The sequence below is a fragment of the Phyllopteryx taeniolatus genome, chromosome 12 (assembly GCF_024500385.1).
Source record: "Phyllopteryx taeniolatus isolate TA_2022b chromosome 12, UOR_Ptae_1.2, whole genome shotgun sequence".
In the NCBI taxonomy this organism is placed as follows: domain Eukaryota; kingdom Metazoa; phylum Chordata; class Actinopteri; order Syngnathiformes; family Syngnathidae; genus Phyllopteryx; species Phyllopteryx taeniolatus.
The window spans coordinates 24,430,636-24,454,104 of NC_084513.1; the positions used below are offsets into that span (position 1 = coordinate 24,430,636).

The window sequence follows — 23,469 nt, forward strand, 5'->3', positions numbered from 1 at the left end:
AAAACGAAACGAGGTTGGACATTTCAGCGGATAATGACCCAAAACATACTGCCAAGGAAACTCTCAATTGGTTTCAAATAAAAATAATAAAATAAAATTAAAAAAGCTGCTAGAGTTGTCTACCCGATCAGCTGACTTGAATCCAATTGAAAATCTATGGGAAGAACCAAAACTCAAGGTCCATAAAAGATGCCCACGGATGTTAACCTTCAAGATTTGAAGACGGCTTGTGTGGAGGAATGGGCCAAACACCAAAGCAATGCATGAGACTAGTTTCTCCATACAGAAGGCGTCTTGAAGCTGTCATTGCAAACAAAGGCTTTTGTACAAAGTATTAAATAAATACCAGTTGGCGTGTTCAGTACTTTTCCCCTGTGTCATTTCACATTATTATACACAACTTAATTTCTGATCTTATTTGTTCTCCTTTCTTTGTATGTCTGGATTACTTGGGTTATTCCCACCATCTGGTGAAATTTTCATGTCAATAGCACCTTTGGAAATATATTTAGTGAGAAAAATCGTGACATGTTAAACGTGTGTGTGTGTGTGTGTGTGAGTGTGTGTGTATCATCCATCCATCCATTTTCTTTACCGCTTCTCCTCACGCGGGTCGCGGGCATGCTGGAGCCTATCCCAGCTATCATCGGGCAGGAGGTGGGGTACACCCTGAACTGGTTGCCAGCCAATCGCAGGGCACATAGAAACAACCAACCATTCGCACTCACATTCACACCTACGGGCAATTTAGAGTCTTCAAAGAACCTACCATGCATGTTTTTGGGATGTGGGAGGAAACCGAAGTACCCGGAGAAAACCCACGCAGGCACGGGGAGAACATGCAAACTCCACACAGGCGTGGCCGGGGATTGAATCCCGGTCCCCAGAACTGTGAGGCAGACGCCCTAACCAGTCTCCCCCTTTGTTTTTAAATGATTTTCATCATGTAAAGCACAATGAGTTACCTTGTGTATGAAATGTGCTATATAAATACATTTGCTTTGCTTTGCTAATTATATATGATTATAGATTGTGACACATCGGATTCGAGTGTTGTATGGGTCAGTAGTGCTACACCGTGCGAGTGTGTGAAGTGAACTATCAAACGTTTGCGATGACCGACATCGCTCCCTGGGTAGTCTGCTGGAAATGTTGTGGTGTCAGATATTTTCGTGTCTCACTTTTTCTACAACACCGGGAGTGTGCCATGCGCTGATTGTTCCACCGGAGCCAAGCTCCGGGAAACCCCGTGGACCCGCACTTGTCCTGCAGTCCTGGATGCTCACACGGTTTCCTTGCTGCCAGAACTCTTTCTTCTTGTCCCGCTTCCTGGCTGACCTGTGCTCTTGGCGACAGCATGCAATGATCGGGCGGGGTCTGGTGGGTGTCATACTTGTAGTGTGACCACTCGCCTGATCCACAGACACAGCATGAATTTACAACAACATCATTGTGAACAATGCAAAAAGTATGGGGTTGGCATTATGACCCCACCCCATCCTATAAAAGAATGTAGACATTAATTTGAGTAATTATTTGCAAATAAACTATTAACTGTTTTTATGTCAGTGCGTCTCAGTGGGCGGAGTTCAGTCCTGCAGGTCCAGAAAGCTGGTGTGTGGAGGACAGTCTGCTCAGAGGACTGGAATAACTGGCTGGGGCTCTCTGCCTGCAAGCAGTTGGGATATACCAGGTGTTTCCTTCACTTCAACACACAATCCCATCGACCCGTTTTTGTGGCTGTGCTGTGATGCATGGCCTTCTTGAAACTGTGATTTATTGAAAACATATATGTATGTTAAAAAAAAAAAAAAAAAAAAAGTCCTCGAGTTACGACGCACTCGACCGACGACGTTTCGACTTTACGACACCCGTGCCTCGTCCGCCATTTTGTCCCAGCCCCATAGTGCTTCTGCTTAGCTAGTGCATAGTGCTTGTCTGTGTTTGTGCGGCGGGTCTATCTTTGCCTTTTTCGAACCTCCTTTTTTCACAATCTCAAAAGTAATGGTAAGTATTTATTGTTTTTATATTAATGTATTTGAGTTTCTTTATACGAAGTGTTAACCTTTCCCGCTACGGTCACCTGATCGTGGTCGGGAGACGTAGGGGAGACGCCTTCTCCAGGGCCGAGGTTGTCCTCCTCGGGGTTAACTCCCTTCTCTCGTTGCACAGCTGAGCTGGGTGGCGGCAACAATAAAGGCACGAAGCGCCGATTTGCTGCTTTAATGGCTTTATTAGCTCCTCTGCACATTCAACGTCAACGGGTCCTCCGCTAATCGCTACTCCTCCCCGGTCGCCGTCACTACACTTGCCACTGTACACACTCGAACCTGCGCGCACTCCTTCCTCCTTCGCAGTCCCGTCTCACTCACACATCGACGCACACGTCTACACACACAGCTTGCTGTCACAATCACGTGGGACAATACCCGCAACAGAAGTATTATGGTGGGGGAAGATGCCGGTCCGACGTGGCAGGCCCAAACGTATTGTGAGGGTCTGCTGGGAACGTCTGGCGGAATCCCCTGTCAGAAGGAGTTTCAACACCCACCATCCGACAGAACTTTGCTCATTTTCCGGGGGAGGCGGGGGACATCGAGTCCGAGTGGACCACGTTCCGCGCCTCCATTGCTGAGGCGGCCGACCGGAGCTGTGGCCGTAAGGTGGTCAGTGCCTGTCGTGGCGGCAATCCCCGAACCCGTTGGTGGACACCAACGGTGAGGGATGCCGTCAAGCTGAAGAAGGAGTCCTATCGGGCATTTTTGGCCTGTGGGACTCCTGAGGCAGCTGATAGGTACCGGCTGGCAAAGCGGAATGCAGCTTTGGTGGTCGCTGAAGCAAAAACTCAGGCATGGGAGGAATTCGGTGAGGCCATGGAGAAAGACTTCCGGACGGCTTCGAGGAAATTCTGGTCCACCATCCGACGTCTCAGGAGGGGAAAGCAGGAGGTCGCCGAGGTGGTTAAAAAGCTCCTCGGTGGCAAGGCCCCAGGGGTGGATGAGATTCGCCCCGGAGTTCCTCAAGGCTCTGGATGTTGTAGGGCTGTCCTGGTTGACACGCCTCTGCAACATCGCGTGGACATCGGGGACAGTGCCTCTGGATTGGCAGACTGGGGTGGTGGTCCCCCTTTTTAAGAAGGGGGACCGAAGGGTGTGTTCCAACTACAGGGGGAATCACACTCCTCAGCCTCCCTGGTAAGGTCTATTCAGGGGTGCTGGAGAGGAGGGTCAGTCGGGAAGTTGAAACCCAGATTCAGGAGGAGCAGTGTGGTTTTCGTCCTGGCCGTGGAACAGTGGAACAGCTCTACACCCTGGGCAGGGTCCTTGAGGGTGCATGGGAGTTCGCCCAATCAGTCTACATGTGTTTTGTGGACTTGGAGAAGGCGTTCGACCGTGTCCCTCAGGTGGTTCTGTGGGGGGTGCTTCGGGAGTATGGGGTACCGAACCCCCTGATACGGGCTGTCCGGTCTTTGTACGACTGGAGTCAGAGTTTGGTCCGCATATCCGGCAGTAAGTCGGGCTTGTTTCCGGTGAAGGTTGAACTCCAACTGCCAGCTGCCTTGTGTCAACCGTCGAGACCTTCAAGTTCCTGGGAATTACAATCTCCCAGGACCTGAAGTGGGCGACCAACATCAACTCCGTCCTCAAAAAGGCCCAGCAGAGGATGTACTTCCTGCGGCTTCTGAGAAAGCACGGCCTGCCACCGGAGCTGCTGAGACAGTTCTACACAGCGGTCATCGAATCAGTCCTGTGTTCTTCCATCACAGTCTGGTTTGGTGCTGCTACAAAAAAGGACAAACTCCGACTGCAACGGACAATCAAAACTGCTGATAGGATTGTCGGTACCCCCCTACCCACCCTTGAGGACTTGCACGCTGCCAGAACTAAGACAAGGGCGTACAAAATCCTCTCGGACCCTCCCCACCCTGGTCACCAGCTCTTCCAGCTCCTTCCCTCAGGTAGGCGCTACCGATCAATGCAAACTAGAACTAGTAGACATTCCAACAGCTTCTTCCCTCTTGCAATCAACTTCTTGAACAGCTAACTTACAATTCCATTACAACAAGCTGGCAATTTTTTGACTTGAGTTCGTTGTCACATTTCTGTATTATGTATTACTCGTGCACTCACTGTCGTTGTCTCGCCGTGCTGCACTATTTGCATATAGTGGCCACTCATGCCAGAGTAGCATCTGCTCCATTTGCACACTGATTGAGGAGTATCTGTAACATTTGCACAACCATTGTCCCAGATTATCGCACTACTCGTCACTTTAAACCGCATACACTCCTTGAAGTCTCAGTGCCCTTTGCACAATGGTCATTGCACCGGACTATTGCGATATTAGCCATTCGAACTGAGGACTCTGCATCTTTTTGCACAATTGTTGTTTGTTGTTGTTTTTTGTCAATGTCTTTATGTCTCCAAAGTGTTCTGTAAATTGACTGTCTGTTGTACTAGAGCGGCTCCAACTACCGGAGACAAATTCCTTGTGTGTTTTGGACATACTTGGCAAATAAAGATGATTCTGATTCTGATTCTGATTCTGACTAGGCTGCCCTTTGTCACCGATTCTGTTCATAACTTTTATGGACAGAATTTCAAGGCTCAGCCAAGGCGTAGAGGGGGTCCGGTTTGGTGGCCTCAGTATTGCATCTCTGGCTTCATCAAGCCGTGACCTCCAACTCTCATTGGAGCAGTTCGCAGCCGACTGTGAAGCGGCTAGGATGAGAATCAGCCCCTCCAAATCTGAGACCATGGTCCTCAGTCGGAAAAGGGTGGCGTGCCCTCTCCAGGTCGGGGATGAGATCCTGCCCCAAGTGGAGAAGTTCAAGTATCTTGGGGTCTTGTTCACGAGTGAGAGAAGAATGGAACGGGAGATCGACAGGCGGATCGGTGCAGCGTTTGCAGTGATGCGGACTCCGTTGTGGTAAAGAAGGAGCTAAGCCGAAAGGGGAAGCTCTCGATTTACCGGTCGATCTACGTTCCTACCCTCACCTATGGTCACGAGCTGTGGGTCATGACCGAAAGAACGAGATCCCGGATACAAGCGGCCGAAATGAGTTTCCTCCGCAGGGTGTCCGGGCTCTCCCTTAGAGATAGGGTGAGAAGCTCGGTCATCCGGTAGGCGTGATTTTACGTTTTAACTTTATATTCAAACTATTTTTGTCTCAAAAAGTGGCACCACGTCACTTTTTAGATGTGATTTGATCAGGCAAATCCTGTTGTACAGAAGCTTTGCTGCATGTTTGCTTGGCATCAGCTGGGACAAACTTGCATACTGTGATAAATCACCACAAAATCTAGGTTGCTCACCAAGTTGTCCATGTTTTCTGACAGCCAATTTCATGTGCATGCGCGGAATTACTGTTCGTCAAACTTCGCTTCGGCGAGCCCTCCTAAAATGAGCGGACAGAATTTCAAGAAGAGACAAAAATCCTGATTCAATGTGTGTCGACTCCAGTACATTTCGCCTGTCCAAATACGGCAGCTATTAATTTTTTCTGTTTTTTGTTGGTCTTTGGCAGTTATGTCGAGTCATTCTTCATGTCCCTGACCTCCATTGAGCAAGATCTTCAGTACAACCTGGTGTCCATCAATCTGAGCCAGTCACAAATCATTAAGCTACAAAACACCGCAACCGTCAGGTACAGAGCATATACAGTCGTTTAAAATGTGTGTAAAAGTAACAAATTATGAATCAGCACCTAAGCTACATTCTAGCCATTTCAAATTGTTGCCGTTTTCTCTTCTGTCTAAAATTTTGTGTAGTAGGTTGAACAAAATATTGATAATTCACTCTTTGAATGGCAGGTCCAGATATGTGCAGATATAGATCGAAGTATATTTGCTCCCTTTTGCCACCTTACTGGCAACTGACTCGAAGGATTAGCCCCAACAACCCCCCCCACCCCCCGCTTTGTGGTCATATGAGTGTGTTTTGACTCGCAAGCAGTTAAACAGAGCATCTTTTCCATGACGTAATCCACATGAAGGGTGAAAAGACAATGTAGTTTGAGAAAGTTTTTATAGAGCAAAGTATTGCTTCACAGTCCATCTTACAAACCCCAATTCCAATGAAGTTGGGACGCCATGGAAAACAGAATACAATGATTTGCAAATCCTTTTCAACCTGTAATCAATTGAATACGCGACAAAGACATAGTTATTGTTCAAACTGATGAATGTTAGTAATTTATTTTTGCAAATATTCTCTCATTTCGAATTTGATGCCTGCAACACATTCTAAAAAGCTGGGACAGGTGCAACAAAAAACTGGGAAACTTGAGGAATCCTGACCTATTTTTCAATTTTTATAGCCGTCATATTTTATGAACTCCTCCAAGAGATTTTATGCAATCATCTTCAAACTTAGGTGGTCTCATCTAAATATATTGACGGTGAAAAGTTATTAGATGCTTTTCATATCGTGATGTGTTGCCATGCCAACAGCAATAGATATTAGCTGTTGTGTTGTGGTGCGAGTAATTGTGAAGTGCAATGAAAATGACTACATTTTGACACAAAAAAATAAGTCTGTAGTGCCCATTTCTATTCAATTGATCCGCAATGTAGCAGTACCCCGACGTGGCCAGGGTGCAAAATAGCTGCTTGCAGGTCTAGTTAGGGCCAGAGCAGGGACCACTGCAAGGGTTCTATTGTAATCATAAGAATTATTATTACTAGGTCCCAATCATAGGAATTATTCTTTTCCTTCATTATTATCATCATTATTTTATTTTTTGGGCACGAGCAACAACCGCTGCAAAGGACTTATCTGTAGAAATGATGATTATTATTATCCATCAACTTTCTGTATCACTTCTCCTCACTAGGGTCACGGGGCGTGCAGGAGCCTATCCCAGCTATCTTCGGGCGACAGGCGGGGTACACCCTGAACTGGTTGCCAGCCAATCGCGGGGCACATACAAACAAACAAACATTCACACCTACGGCCAATTTAGAGTCGTCAATTAACCTACCACGCATGTTTTTGGGATGTGGGAGGCAACCGGAGTGCCCGGAGAAAACCCACGCAGGCACGGGGAGAACATGCAAACTCCACACAGGAGGAGCCGGGGATTGAACCCGTTTATTATAATAGTCGTAAACATTTAAACGCTCATATCAATGTCCTGCTGTCTGACTTTTGCTTTATACTTGCTACGCCTGACTTGCTTGTCTTTTGTCACCACAGTAAAACCCACTGCAGCTCAGGAAAGGTGACAACACTGAAATGTCTGGGTAAGAGATTTAAGCCTGCTACACACACACACACACCGATTTTTAACAGATTTTTAAAAATATAAGGTACCCGACTCATCATGAGAAAATAATGGCAGGCTCTTATCGTGTTTAGTGTACTTGAGAAGGCCAACACAGCACACCATCCACACACATAAAGATCTATCCACCGACAATCTTGAGTCTCCTCCCCCAAACCAGATGTCTGTTGTAGTACCAAGACTGACCTATTAAGAGTCAACATGATTGTTGTTGCAAACTCTCCTTCTTGTCATTTTGATTGTAGTGACTGACAACTGCAAAACGCCACAACAGAATGACGTTAATCCACAACATGACATTGACATGACATGACATTGAGGTAGAACGGAAGTGATCGCCAGACTCCCTCTGGCTGTGTAATTTGTTCGTGTTACCGGGGCCTCCTATGCCCGACAAACCAAGTGACTGAGTGGGGAAGTTGCGCAGGTTTTAATGAACGAAGTTGGTATATTGATGATTTATTACAATCCGAAATGCTTACTTTTCAAAATAGCTCCAAATTCGCTTACTTTCACTTTCCCAACTTTGTTCAATAGAACTTGTGCAACCTCCCACCACAGTCACTTTTTTGGGGGGTCACAACTCAACAAACTTTTACATTGATTATTGTAGGCCACAAAAGTCACTCTAAAACAGTGCTTCTCAATTGTTTTCTGTTACGTTATGTTGTCAGTTGTTGTTGTTGTTGTTAAGTGCAACGTGAGGGCCAGGACCGGTGACATCAAGTCTCTCCTGAATTTACTGGTGAAGAAAAATAATGCTAAAAGAGCTGCATCGTCATACACATTAGCTTTAATGACACCAAAGTTAATGTGCAAAGACCAGTCTTGTCAGTCTTGGGCCTCTTCCCAACCGGACATCGGTGATGACGCGTTTAGCCGCATGTCATCATTCCGTCGCTGGTCATTCAGGTTATGCGCCGCTTTGGCAATCGGCAGGGCTCTGGGGTAAGCCTGGTCTTATTAGCAATTTATTTATTGCTCATACTGGAAAGTGAGTTTTAAAATCTACAGAAAGGCTCCCTCATTGGCAGTGTAGCCTTTTACTCATCTTTTGGGTCAATCAAAGGGACAATGACCTGAAAAGGAATGTGCGAGAAAGGTAGTCTAGAATTTTGGCTCAGTTAAACCAGTTCTGCCAGGATGAATGCGTCATAATTTCTGCCAACTATTGTGAGACGAAAGGATATCCAAAACGTTTGACACAAGTCATACAGTTTCAAGGGAATGGTACCAAATACTAATGAAATGTATCTAAACTTCTGACTTAAAGCAAATTGGCGAAAACAGGCAAAGTTTAGTCTGATTTCATGTCAGACAGTGAGGGAAAAAGGCATATCTTTTTCTAGAGTTTATGTAAGCGTCTGGTGTCAACTGTACTTTTTGGGTATAAAACATGCCTCATTTTTGATGAACACTTAGGCCTACTGTGCTATTGTATATTTTAATGTCAGCCATTGTCTTTTTTAATTGTATTTATCACATTCTTTCATTTGATTCTAAGCAAATTAGCTGAAGCTAAACATGTTCAATGCATCACATATTCCCATTTTTTAAGTCCGCAAGTGGCAATGGAGAGGAATGCACATTTCAGCAACCCAGTATATAAATACCGTTTATTAAAAGTGCAGGGAAATGATTATCGTGTCACCCCCGTAAATTCTGCCCATGATCTCTGCATTGGCATTCTGTTTTGGCCAAATGAGCATTTAAAAATCCATTCATTCATTTTCCGTACCGCTTCTCCTCACTAGGGTTGCGGGCGTGCTGGAGCCGATCCCAGCTTTCTTCGGGCGACGGGCGGGGTACAGCCTGAACTGTTCGCCAGCCAATCACAAGGCAGATACAGTATAAACAAACAACCATTCGCACTCACATTCAGACCTGCGGGCAATTTCGAGAATGTTTTTGGGATGTGGGAGGAAACCGGAGTGCCCGGAGAAAACCCACACAGGCACGGGGAGAACATGCAAACTCCACACAGGAGGGGCCGGATTTGAACCCAGGTCCTCAGAACTGTGAGGCAGATGTGCTAACCAGTCATAAACCATGCCACCAGCATTTAAAAATATGCAATTTATTCTTTGTTGACACAAAGGTTACAATATATTCGATCTATTTTATCCATTCTTCACAAGTAACAAACAAAGCAAGCTTAGGTTCAAACCCTCAGGAAATCATGTATGAACTCTTAGATGTATAAACCAGATTTGTAATATACTTTATCATCATATACCTGTAATCGCTGGGTGATAAAAGACACATTGGACCACATGACTCACCGGCATATTTCCATGCACAATTCTGTCCACAGAGTGTGGCTCCAGACCTCAGTACTTGAGTCGTATTGTTGGAGGGAACATTTCCCGGCCAGGCCAGTTCCCCTGGCAGGCTAGCCTCCATTTCAACGGTGAACACCTCTGTGGAGGCTCTATCATAACACCACGATGGATTCTCACAGCGGCACACTGTGTGTATGGGTGAGTCATAATATATTCATCGATTTTGGACAAATGTCTTCAACTTTTGCTGTCTCCTGAAGTTAACAAAATACAGTACGTTGTAATTTTACTGTACTGTCACAAGAGATGGCATGGAATATTGGCCATGTTCGGTCAACACTTGACATGGTGTGTTACATGTACACTTTACGTGCACTAACGTGGTCACAGACAGTGTTCATATAAAGTATTCTATTCATTCTTATCGAAGACGCTAGAGCGGCAGAGCTCATTACCTGTCCTATCTGTCATCAGATTTGCAGAGCCTTCCTTGTGGGTAGTCCATGTGGGAGAGATAGAGCAACCGGTCCATGGTGAACAGTCGATTGCAGTGGAGCAGATCATACACCATGTTCGCTATCACCCCAAAGGACTGGATTATGATATTGCACTTGTGAAACTCTCCGAGCCCCTTGTTTTCAATGGTAGGACGTTAGTTTGTGCACTTACTTTCTTAAATATACTGTATACAGAGGAACGTCAAAGTCCAACATAAGCAAAGCAAATGTATTTATATAGCGCATTTCATACACAATGTGCTTTACATGACTAAAAGCATTTTAGAACAAAGGGGGGGGGGGGGGGGGGGGGGGAGAGAAAAAACAGCTTATAAACATTTAAAACAAAGAGGAAAAAAATAACAGTACAATTAAAACAGCGTACAGTGCAAGAAATGTCATTTAAAAGTGGAAATGCTCTAAAAAGGATGAGAAAAAAGAAGAGTTTTTAACCTGGACTTCCAAACATTTACTGACGTCACTTCTGTTGGCAACCTATTCCATTTGATAAAGCTGAACAAATTCAAAATTTAAAAACTTAAACTTGACTGTCGCGCCGTTTGAAAAAGGAATCAACCACTATTGTTAATGCAAAATCCTGTAAAACACCACCTTTGGGTAACAATGACAACAATAGATCAACAGGCCAGGCAACCGTCGCTTCACAAACAGTTGGGACTAGTGTCGTTACGTTTGCCAAACGTTCCGTTCAGAAGAATAATTTAGCCGAAGGTTTTTCTTTTTTTTTTTTATTAATTAAATAATCTCCCCGCCTTTCCTAGTTAACAATACATGACAACAACAACGCATAGTCCTTCGGTGACCGTGTTGACCGGTGGGACATGCCCAGAACACCTCTCACCCTAATCAGATGCCCCAGCCACCTCATCTGGCTCCTCTCAATGTGGGGGAGCAGCGTCTTTACTATGGGCCCCTCCTGGATGACCAAGCTTCTCACCCTAACTCTAAGGGAGAGCCGGACACCCTGCGGAGAAACTCAATTTGGCCGTTTGGATCTTGTTCCTTCGGTCACGACCCACAGCTCGTGACCATAGGTGAGGGTAGGAACATAGATTGACCTGTAAATTGAGAGCTTCGCCTTTCGTCTTAGCTCCTTCACCACAATGGACGATACAAAGTCTGTATCACTGCAGACGCTGCACCGATCCGCCTGTTAATCTCCCATTCCATTCTTACCTCACTCGTGAACAAGACCCCAAGATACTTGAACTTCTCCACTTGGGGCCGGCTCTCACCCCCGACCTGGAGAGGGCATTCCACCCCTTTCTGACTGAGGACCATGGTCTCAGATTTGGAGGTGCTAATTTTCATCCCAGCTGCTTCACACTCGGCTGCGAACCGCTCCAGTGAGAACCACATCATCCGCCAAAAGCAGAGATGCAAGACTGAGGCCACCAAACTGGACCCCCTTTATGTCTCAGCTGCACCTAGAAATTCTGTCCATAAAAGTTATGAACAGAATTGGTGACAAAGGGCAGCCTTAGGGGAGTCCAACCCTCACCGGAAACTAATCCGACTTGCGTCCAGCAATGTGGACAAACTCTGACACTAGTCGTACAGGGACTGAACAGCCCACATCAGAGGGTTCGATAAACCATACTCCCAAAGCAGGAATCCCAGAGGGACACGGTCAAAACGCTTTCTCCAAGTCCACAAGACACATGCAGACTGTTTGGGCGAACTCCCCTGCACCCTCAAGGACCCTGCCGAGCTGGTCCACTCTTCCACGGCCAGGATGAAAACCACACTGCTCCTCCTGAATCTGACATTCGACTTCTCGATGGACCCTCCTCTCAAGCACCCCTGAGTAGACCTTACCAGAGAGGCTGAGGACTGTGATCGCCCCTTGTAGTTGGAACACACCACTTCTTAAAAAGGGGGACCACCACCCCAGTCTGCCAATCCAGAGGGACTGTCCCTAATGGCCACGCAATGTTCCAATGTCATGTCAACCAGAACAGCCGGACAACATCCCGAGCCTTAAGGAACTCCAAGCGAATCTCTTCCAAACCCGGGGCCTTGCCACGGAGGAGTTTTTTAACCACCTCGGTGACCTCAATCCCAGAGAGAGCCCGCCTCAGAGACCCCAGACTCTGCTTCCTCATGGGAAGGCATGTCAGTGGAATTAAGGAGGTAGTATTCTCCCCACTGACTCACAACATCCCGAGTCAGTAGTGCCCCATCCCCACTATAAACAGTGTTGATGGTGTACTGCTTCCCCCTCCTGAGATGCTGGATGGTGGACCAGAATTTCCTCGAAGCCGTCGTTTTCCATGGCCTCACCGAACTTCCACGCCTGAGTTTTTACCTCAGCGACCACCAAAGCTGCATTCCACTTGGCCAGCCGGTACCCATCAGCTGCCTCAGGAGTCCCACAGGCAAAAAAGGGCCGATAGGGCACCTTCTTCAGCTTGATGACATCTCATACCACTGGTGCCCACCAACGGGTTCGAGGGTTTCCGCCACGACAGGCACCGACCACCTTATGGCAAAAGCTTCGGTCGGCCGCTCACCAATGGAGGCGCGGAACATGGTCCACTCAGACTCAATGTCCCCCGCCTGCCCCGGGATATGGGTGAAGTTCTGTTGGAGGTGGGAGTTGAAGCTTACTTCTGACAGGGGATTCTGCCAGACGTTCCCAATAGACCCTCACAATGCGCTTGGGACTGCCATGTTGGAGCGGCATCTTCCCCCACCATCGAAGCCAGCACACCACCAGGTGGTGATCAATTGACAGCTCTGCCCCTCTCTTCACCCGAGTGTCCAAGACATGCGGCCGCAAGTCCGAAGACACAACCACAAACTCGATCATTGAACTGTGGTCGACGGTGTCCTGCTGCCACAGTCCTGGTCTGTCGGACTCCGGAGGTAGCTGATGGATACTAGCTAGCCAAGCGGCTCATGTGGTCGCTGAGGCAAAAACTGGGAGGAGTTCGGTGAGGCCATGGAGAACTTCCAGATGACTTTGAGGAAATTCTGTTCCACCATCTGACGTCTCAGGAGGGGGGAAGCAGTGCACCATCAACACTGTGTATAGTGGGGATGGGGCGCTGCTGACCTCAACTCGGGACGGTGTCAGTCGGTGGCCTGAATACTTTGAAGACCTCCTCAATTCTACTGAAACACCTTCCCAAGAGGAAGCAGAGTCCTGGGGCTCTGAGGCGGGCTCTCCTATCTTCGAGTTTGAGGTCACCGAGGTTGTTGAAAAGCTTCTCAATGGCAGGGCCCCGGGGATGAATGTGATCGTTTGTCACCAATTCTGTTCATTACCTTTTAGCACGGAATTTCTAGGGCGCAGCCAAAGTGTTGAGGTTTGGTGGCCTCAGCATTGTGTCTCTGCTTTTTGCAGATAATGCGGTTCTGTTGGCTTCATCAAGCCGGTTTGTCGGTTCACTGGACAAGTTCGCAGCCGAGTGTGAAGCAGCTGGGATGAAAATTAGCACCTCCAAATCTGACACCATGGTATTCAGTTGGAAAGGGATGGGGTGCCCTCTCCGGGTCGGGGAAGAGATCCTGCCCCAAGTGGAGGAGTTCAAGTATTTTGGAGTCTTGTTCACGAGTGAGGGAAGAATCCAACGGGAGATTGACAGGCGGGTCAGTGCAGCGTCTGCAGTGATGTGGAGTGTATCGGTCTGTCGTGGTGAAGAAACAGCTGAGCCGAAAGGCAAATCGCTCCCTTTGCAAGTTGATCTACAGGACGTGTCTACCCTCACCTATGGTCACGAGGTGTGGGCCATGACCAAAAGGACAAGATCGCGGGTAAAAGCAGCCGAAATGAGTTTCCTCCGCAAAGATAGCGTGAGAAGCTCGGTCATTCGGAAGGAGTTCAAAGTTGAGGCGCATATTCTGTTTTACTTCGGCTAAAAGATGATCATACAATCCTTTAGGATTTGTGGAGCCCATCTGCCTGCCTAATTTTGGGGAAGAATTTGATGAAGGCACCATGTGCTGGATCTCTGGATGGGGAGCAACCGAGGACAAAGGTGAGCGTTACAAATCTCATCAAATGGAAAAAACTAAATTATGGACAAATAAACATATTTTAAAATGTTGTTTGCTTTTTAAAAGGGCAGACCAGTGTGGTTTTGCATTCCGCCATGGTGCCCCTCCTCTCCACAAAGACCTGCAATCAGCCACAGGTTTACCAGGGCTTCATCTCACGATGGATGATATGTGCAGGATACTTGGAGGGAGGAAAAGACTCCTGTCAGGTGTTCATTTTAGTATTTTTATCAAATATAAAACCACTATACTTTTTGCCATCATGTGTTGAGTGCAGCTACTTTAAGCAAAGAGCAAGCCAAAACTTTTTGCAAGCCAGCATGGGCACATTTCTTTCTTATACTGCATGTTAACCTCTCAAGAGCTAGAAAAAGAGAGCACGAGAGAGACAGACAGTGATGGAGAGATGATGCATTTTTACAGTGATATCCAAAAATAAAAAGTTAAAGCGATGGAAGTATATTTTTACATTATATTACATTAAATACAGCCCTATGGAGGCACAAGTGAGTGCAAACTGTAGGCCGGTCCCAAGCCCGAATAAATGCAGAGGGTTGTGTCAGGAAGGGCATCCGGCTTAAAATTTTGCTAAAAAAAATATTAGCATTCATCTACAGGTCACCAGTGGAAATTCAGCTACTGTGGGTCGAAGACGAAGGAGAGGTGAAAAGCGGATTCTTGGGCAGAAAGAAAAGAAGAAGCACAGAGCCTAGAACTGAATTTGGGGACTTTGAATGCGGGACTATGACAGGAAAAGCTCGGGAGTTGGTTGTTGGTTGGTTTAGGAGAAAGGCTGATATATTGCGTGTCCAGGAGAGCAGGTGGAAAGGCGGTAAGGCTAGAAGTTTCGGGGCAGGGTTCAAATTATTTAGAGAAATTATTTGAAAGGAAGCGTTAGCTAAGAATGTCTTCGAAGTGAAAAGAGTATCAGGTCGAGTGATGATGCTGAAGCTTGAAATTCAGGGTGTTATGTATAATGTGATTAATGGCTATGCCCCACAGTATATGTGACCGAGAGGTGAAAGAGAATTTCTGGAAGGAGCTAGACAGAGTAGCTCTGAGCATCACAGACAGACAGACAGACAGGAAATGAAGTTGGAGGGAGGATGGTGGGAGATTTTGCAAAAATAACGGAAATGGCTGTAGTGAACACTTTCTTTCAGAAGAGGCAGGAACATACAGTAGTTACGGAAAGTATTCAGACCCCCTTAATTTTTTTCACTCTTTGCTATGTTGCAGCAATTTGCTAAAATCATTTAAGTAATTTTTTTTCCCTCATTAATGTACACACAGCACCCCATATTGGCAGAAAAAAACAGAATTGTTGAAATTTTTGCAGACTTATTAAAAAAGAAAAACAGAGATATCACACAGCCATAAATAAGTATTCAGAGCCTTTGCTCAGTATTTAGTAGAAGGACCCTTTTGAGCTAATACAGCCAGGAGTCTTTTTTGGGAATGATGCAATGCAAGTTTTTCACACCTGGATTTGGGGATCCTCTGCCATTCCTCCTTGCAGATCCTCTTCAGTTCTGTCAGGTTAGATAGTGAATGTTGGTGGACAGCCATTTTCAGGTCTCTCCAGAGATGCTCAATTAGGTTTAAGTCAGGCCTCTGGCTGGGCCATTCAAGAACAGTCACAGAGTTTTTCTGAAGCACCTCCTTTGTTATTTTAGTTGTGTGCTCAGGTTTATTGTCTTGTTGGAAGGTGAACCTTCAGTCTGAGGTCCTGAGCACTCGGGAGAAGGTTTTCCTCTAGGATATCCCTGTACTTGGCCGCATTCATCTTTCCTTCTATTGCAACCAGTCGTCCAGTCCCTGCAGCTGAAAAACACCCCCAACAGTGATGCTGCCACCAGCATGCTTCACTGTTGGGACTGTATAGGACAGGTGATGAGCAGTGCCTGGTTTTCTCCACACATACCACTTAGAATGAAAGCCAAAAAGTTCTATCTTGATCTCATCAGACCAGAGAATCTGATTTCTCACCGGCTAGGAGTCCTTCAGATGTTTTTCAGCAAACTCCATGCGGGCTTTCATGTATTGCACTGAGGAGAGGCTTCAGTCGCTCCACTCTGCCCTAAAGCCCCGACTGGAGGAGGGCTGCAGTAATGATTGACATTTTACAACTTTCTCCTATCTCCCGACTGTATCCACAGCCACAGTGATCTTTGGGTTCTTCTTTACCTCTCTCGCCAAGGCAGCAATGTTTTTTTTTTTTTTTTTTTTACCTTGGCCAGATCTTTGCCTTGCCACAATTCTCTCTCTGAGCTCTTCAGGCAGTTCCTTTGACCTCATGATTCTCATTTGCTCTGACATGCACTGCGAGCTGTAAGTTCTTATATAGACAGGTGATGTGGCTTTCCGAATCAAGTCCAATCAGTATAATCCAACATAGCTGGACTCCAATGAAGGTGTAGAACCATCTCAAGGATGAACAGAAGAAATGGACAGGACCCGAGTTCAATATGAGTGTCACAGCAAAGGGTCTGAATACTTATAGCTGTGTGATATTTCAGTTTTTCTTTTTTAATAAATCTGCAAAAATTTCAACAATTCCGTTTTTTTTCTGTCAATATGGGGTGCTGTGTGTTCATTTATGAGGAAAAATATGAACCTAAATGATTTTAGCAAATGGCTGAAAAATGTAAGGGGGTCTGAATACTTTCTGTACCCACTGTAGGGTGACCTACAAGAGCGGCGGTAAAAGCACGCAGGTAGATTACATCTTGTGCAGATGATGTAATCTGAAGGAGGTTACTGACTGTAAGGTAGTGGTAGGGGACAGTGGAGAGACACCATGGATGGTAGTGTGCAAGATGACTCTGGTGGAAGGCAGACAAAGACAGCGCAGAGAGCCATGTGGTGGAAGCTGAGAAAGGAAGAGTTTCATGTCACTTCTCGAGAAGAGGTGCGAAAGGCTCTCGGTGGACAGGAGGGGCTTCCAGAAGACTGGACCATTGCAGCCAAGGTGATTAGAGAGAGAAGCAGGAGAACTGCAAAAGAAGTGCCATTCCCATCCTTATGTGGCTACCTTTCCAAATCATATCCAATGAACTGAATTAACCACAGGAGTGGACTTGAATGAAGCTGTGGAGGTATTTCAAAGCGAGCTGTAGAAACAGGAATAACCAAAGGTTGTAAATACTTATGTACACATGCATATGCATAATAGCCAGCCGTGGCCAATGCATCATACTCCCCATCAATGTTTGTCAGCTGGGGACCTGGTATAATTCTCGGTGGCACCTGACAGAAGCATGGCTGCCATTCTACGCCGAAGGCCCCTCCGACCACCACCTAACATCCAACCCCATTCATTTATTGCCCACAACAATGACATACCCTCGGGCGGGGATATGAACCAACAACCCTGCGGTTGCGGTGCGTACACTTACCCTTTGCACCACATGCGGCTCAGTTTTTTATTCTTTTTTCATGTTGTCATTATGGGGTGTTGTGTGTCGAATTTCCAGGAAGAAATGTTTTGAAAAGGATTCGAACAGAACAAAATGCGGAAAAAGTTCAGTAGAGTGAGCACTTTCCGGATGCACTGTATGTGAAACTATGTTCTTCAGACCAGAAATAAATTCAATTTCCACACACTCCAAATTAACAATACGTTCTTGTATGTTCTAATTTTATTGAATGACAAAACACTAAATACCTACTTCATAGTTAAAACAAAGAAATGCATTCATTGGTTTATTTTATCCTGTTTACGAGACTGAGAGATGCCTCATCAAACATTTGGTTCGTATTCTGTCATACTTGTACAATGCAATAACTTGAAATATTTCTTCAGGGGGACAGTGGGGGTCCTCTTGCTTGCGAGGACTCATCTCTATGGAAGCTGGTCGGGACAACGAGCTGGGGCGTTGGCTGTGCTATAAGGAACAAGCCAGGCGTGTACACCAGGATGACACAGTCACTTCACTGGATCCGGCATCAGATGGAGGTTAGTGTCTGAAATGATTCAGACTGGAGACATACACTACGTACAACTCATCACCTCAGTCAAGTACATACCAAGATTAGGACACTCTTGTAAAAGAGATTTATGAGAAAGAGGTTTTCCTGGATAAATAAATGTTGAATAAATAAAATAACTAGAGATGCAAGCAGCTATTACGGGCTGTGGAAAATGAGCAAGGCAGTGCTCCTGACGAGTGGTGCGGTGGCATTCTTTTTTGAGCGTCTAAACAGTTTGCATCGAGTGAGACAAGACAATTGTTTTTTAGATGATGACGCTGAGACATACTTATTAGGTTTATTATTCGCCTGACATTGTTGGTGGAGCTCCGTCCTTTAATACAACTTTTTTTCTAATCTGTTGGCTAAAGCCTCAGAAATGATTTTGATGTCCGTATTAATTTGTGACAGCGGTCGGTAATTAGGTGGATGAGTAGCGTCTTTCCCTGGTTTCAGTCGCTGTTTTATTGCGGGTGTGTTCGTATGGCTTCTAATTGGGCCTTTATGTTCTTCATTTTCCGATTCTTCAATGGCCGCTTCCGCTCGAGCCATCACATTTTCCATCAGAAGTCTCAAACATATGACCCGCGGGATGTTTTGGTCCCGCCAGGGGGTACAATCCAGTCTGCATGATGAATTTGAGTGGAAAAAATACAAAAGACTTGGTGGCGGGGACGAAGGATAATTTGGAGAATTATTATGCTCCTTTTAAGAAATGGAGTGGTATTAGTTTCTAGGTCTTCAAAGGTTCATTCAACTTTAAAGTATATTTTACAGTTCCAAATACCTGTGACTTAAAGTTTTGTGCCTTAATATACAATCTCTATGGTCAGTTAATATGCACAGATCATTGATTGACAAATTGAAGCAAAATATTCAAGAAATCTGAGGTTGTTCTGTTCAATGATTTTTAAAAATAATTAAAAGGAAAGATTTTCCTCATAGGTTTGATTTGTTTTGCATTCAAACAAAGGGAAAAACATTCATTATTACAACCCCAATTCCAATGAAGTTGGGACGTTGTGTTAAACAAAAACAGAATACAATGATTTTCAAATCATGTTCAACCTATATTTAATTGAATACACTACAAAGACAAGATATTTAATGTTCAAACTTACAAACTTTATTGTTTTTAGCAAATAATCATTAACTTAGAATTTTATGGCTGCAACACGTTCCCAAAAAGCTGGGACAGGGTCATGTTTACCACTGTGTTACATCACCTTTTCTTTGAACAACATTCAATAAACGTTTGGGAACTGAGGACACTAATTGTTGAAGCTTTGTAGGTGGAATTCTTTCCCATTCTTGCTCGATGTACAGCTTCAGCTGTTCAACAGTCCGGGGTCTCCGTTGTCGTATTTTACGCTTCATAATGCGCCACACATTTTCAATGGGAGACAGGTCTGGACTGCAGGCAGGCCAGTCTAGTACCCGCACTCTTTTACTACGAAGCCACGCTGTTGTAACACGTGCAGAATGTGGTTTGGAATTGTCTTGCTGAAATAAGCAGGGGCGTCCATGAAAAAGCCGTTGCTTGGATGGCAGCATATGTTTCTCCCAAACCTGTATGTACCTTTCAGCATTAATGGTGCCTTCACAGATGTGTACGTTACCCATGCCATTGGCACTAACACAGCCTCATACCATCACAGATGCTGGCTTTAGAACTTTGCGTCCAGATGGTTCTTTTCATCTTTGGCCCGGAGGACACGACGTCCACAATTTCCCAAAACAATTTGAAATGTGGACTCGTCAGACCACAGAACACTTTTCATCAGTCCATCTTAGATGAGCTCAGGCCCAGAGAAGTCGGCGGCGTTTCTGGGTGTTGTTGATAAATGGCTTTTGCTTTGCATAGTAGAGTTTCAAGTTGCACTTACGGATGTAGCGCCAAACTGTATTTACTGACATTGGTTTTCTGAAGTGTTCCTGAGCCTATGTGGTGATATCCGTTACACATTGATGTCGGTTTTTGATGCAGTGCTGCCTCCGGGATCGAAGGTCACAGGTATTCAATGTTGGTTTTCGGCCTTGCCGCATACATGCAGTGATTTCTCCAGATTCTCTGAACCTTTTGATGATATCATGGTCTGTAGATGATGAAATCACTAAATTTCTTGCAATTGTACGTTGAGGAACATTGTCCTGAAACTGTTGGACTATTTTCTCACGCACTTGTTCACAAAGAGGTGAACCTCGCCCCATCTTTGCTTGTGAATGACTGAGCAATTCAGGGAAGCTCCTTTTCTACCCAATCATGGGCCCCACCTGTTCCCAATTAGCCTGTTCACCTGTGGGATGTTCCAGACAGGTGTTTGATGAGCATTCCTCAACTTTCTCAGTCTTTTTTGCCACCTGTCCCAGTTTTTTTGGAACGTGTTGCAGCCATAAAATTCTAAGTTAATGATTATTCGCTAAAACAATAAAGTTTATCAGTTTGAACATTGAATATCTTGTCTGTGTGGTGTATTCAATGAAATATAGGTTGAACATGATTTGCAAATCATTGTATTCTGTTTTTATTTATGTTTAACACAACGTCCCAACTTTATTGGCTTTGGGGTTTTATATCAAGTACGGTAAGATGTTAGTGGTCCTGCCCCTTTGACATCAAATTCGAGTTTATGTGGCCCCTGAAGTACAATACGTTTGACACCCCTGGCTGGGCTCATCACTGTTATAAACCTTTTCATCCATTCTTGCAGACTCTTCTATCACATAACACACCCGACACTTTCCTTCACTGATTCTAGATTCCATCTCTTCACTTCCTTACCACACTCACCGGCACCTTTGCTCAAGACCAGTGCTTCTCAAATAGTGGGGCGCGACTTTGCGATGCCAGGGGGGGCGTGTGAGGCCCTGAAGAACATGATTTGCCACACTAGAATAAAGTGTAATTGCACATCCACTGCAGTAGATGGCAGTCTATATCACTTTCTTTTGTACTTTCTTCAATGTTTATAAGCATTAGAGTAGATTATCCTACGATGTTATATAGGTGTACTCGTGGGGGCTGCAGGTGGGGGTCTCAAATTTGTTTCTTCTTCCTGGGGGGGTCGTAACAGAAAGCAATTGAGAAGCACTGCTCTAGACTGTTGACCAGTAGCGGTGCTAGCTTGCAAGACCCCTCACGGCACGTCGCCCATCATTCTCCTCCTCGTCATCATTTGAAATGGCAGCATGACCACAGTACTTTCCCTTGCCATAAATTAGAAATAAATAACAGGAACATTTCCTCATGCTATTATAAAATGAATAATAATAAAAAAATACATAAACATCTTTAAGAACAGGTATATACGGAATGCAAGGTATGAAGCAATACATCTCTTGACGAATGTCTATTACTACAGGTATGTATGTACAGTGGGTACGGAAAGCATTCAGACCCCCTTAACATGTTTACTCTGTGTTATATTACAGCGATTTGCTAAAATTATTTAAGTTCATTTTTTTCCTCAATGTACACACACCACCCCATATGGACAGTAAAAAACGAAATTGTTGAAATTTTTGTAGATTAAAAAAGAAAAACTGAGATATCACACAGCCATAAATAAGTATTCAGAGCCTTTGCTCAGTATTTAGTAGAGGGACCCTAATACAGCCAAGAGTCTTTTTGGGAATGATGCAGCACGTTTTTCACACTTGGATTTGGGGATCCTCTGCCATTCCTCCTTGCAGATCCTCTCCAGTTCTGTCAGGTTGGATGGTGAACGTTGGTGGACAGCCATTTTCAAGTCTCCCCAGAGATGCTCGATTGGGTTTAAGTCAGGGCTCTCACTGGGCCATTCAAGAACAGTCACGGAGTTGTTCTGAAGCCATTCCTTCGTTATTTTAGCTATGTGCTTAGGGTCATTGTCTTGTTGGAAGGCGAACCTTCGGGCCCAGTCTGAGGTCCTGAGAACTCTGGAGAAGGTTTTTGTCCAGGATATACCTGTACTTGTACATCTTTCCTTCGATTGCAAACAGTCGTCCTATCCCTACAGCAAAAAATGATGCAGCCACCACCATGCTTCACTGTTGGGACTGTTTTGGACAGGTGATGAGCAGTGCCTGGTTTTCTCCACACATACCGCTTAGAGTTAAGTTAATTCTCACCATCTTGGAGTCCTTCAGGTGTTTTTTTTTTAGCAAACTCCATGCAGGCTTTCATGTGTCTTGCACTAAGGAGAGGCTTCCGTCGGGCCACTTTGCCATAAAGCCCCGACTGGTGGAGGGCTGAAGTGATGGTTGACTTTCTAGAACTTTCTCCCATCTCCCGACTGCATCTCTGGAGTTCAGCCACAGTGATCTTTGGGTTCTTATTTACCTCTCTCACAAAGGCTCTTCTCCCCCAATTGCTCAGTTTGGCCAGACAGCCAGCTCTCGGAAGACTACTGATCGTCCCAAACGTCTTCCATTTCAGAATTATGGAGGCACTTAGGAACCTTAAGCGCAGCAGAATGGTTTTTGTAACCTTGGCCAGATCTGTGCCTTGCCACAATTCTGTCTCTGAGCTCTTCAGGCAGTTCCTTTGAGCTCATGATTCTCATTTGCTCTGAGATGCACTGTGAGCTATAAGGTCTTATATAGACAGGTGTGTGGCTTTCCTCATCAAGTCTAATCAGTATAATCAAACACAGCTGGACTTCAATGAATGTGGTAGGTTGATTGAAGACTCTAAATTGCCCGTAGGTGTGAATGTGAGTGCAAATGGCTGTTGGTTTATATGTGCTCTGCGATTGGCTGGCAACCAGTTCAGGGTGTACCCCGCCTCCTGCCCGATGACAGCTGGGATAGGCTCCAGTACTCCCGCGACCCTTGTGAGGAGAAGTGGCTCGGAAAATGGATGGCCTGAATTACAAGTGTCATATATAGGGAAGAAATGGCACTGCTCATCACCTCCATCTCTACTGTGAAGCATGGTGGTGGCAGCATGCCATCTGGAACTGGGCGCGTAGTCTGCATAGAGGGTAAGATGACAGCTGCCAAATATATGGGAATTCTTCAAGAGAGCTTGCTCCAGAGTGCTCTGGGACTCGATTCACTTTCCAACACGACAATGACCCAAAGCACACAACCAAGATAATAAAGGGGTGGCTTCAGGAGCAGCCTGTGAATGTAATAACATGAGTCTGCAGCCAAACAAACATCTCTGGAAAGGCCTAAAAATTGGTGTCCACTGACGCTGCCCGTCCAACCTGACCGACCTTGAGAGGATCTGCAGAGAAGAATGGGAGAAAATGCCCAAAAACAGGTGTGCCAAGCTCGTAGAGAAATACCCAAGAAGGCTTAAGGCTGTGAATGCTGGCAAAGGCGCTTCAACAAAATATCAAGCCAAGGGCATCAATACCTAATACTTATGTTTAAATGTTTACATTTTCAATTAATTTGCACAACTGGAATGTCAATTGCGGCA

At 45.4% G+C, this 23,469-nt stretch overlaps 1 protein-coding gene across 1 annotated transcript in view; it reads left to right on the plus strand.

The window, feature by feature from the left end:
• The window catches only part of tmprss3a (transmembrane serine protease 3a), a 31,161-nt gene that overhangs the window by 6,399 nt on the left and 1,293 nt on the right, over nucleotides 1-23,469 (plus strand). Inside the window, exons 3-10 of the mRNA XM_061793648.1 lie at nucleotides 1,570-1,693; nucleotides 5,528-5,647; nucleotides 7,198-7,244; nucleotides 9,600-9,765; nucleotides 10,042-10,211; nucleotides 13,973-14,068; nucleotides 14,154-14,296; nucleotides 17,893-18,045. Of these exons, the coding sequence (XP_061649632.1) occupies nucleotides 1,570-1,693; nucleotides 5,528-5,647; nucleotides 7,198-7,244; nucleotides 9,600-9,765; nucleotides 10,042-10,211; nucleotides 13,973-14,068; nucleotides 14,154-14,296; nucleotides 17,893-18,045 (1,019 nt within the window). The remainder of the gene's footprint in view (nucleotides 1-1,569; nucleotides 1,694-5,527; nucleotides 5,648-7,197; nucleotides 7,245-9,599; nucleotides 9,766-10,041; nucleotides 10,212-13,972; nucleotides 14,069-14,153; nucleotides 14,297-17,892; nucleotides 18,046-23,469) is intronic.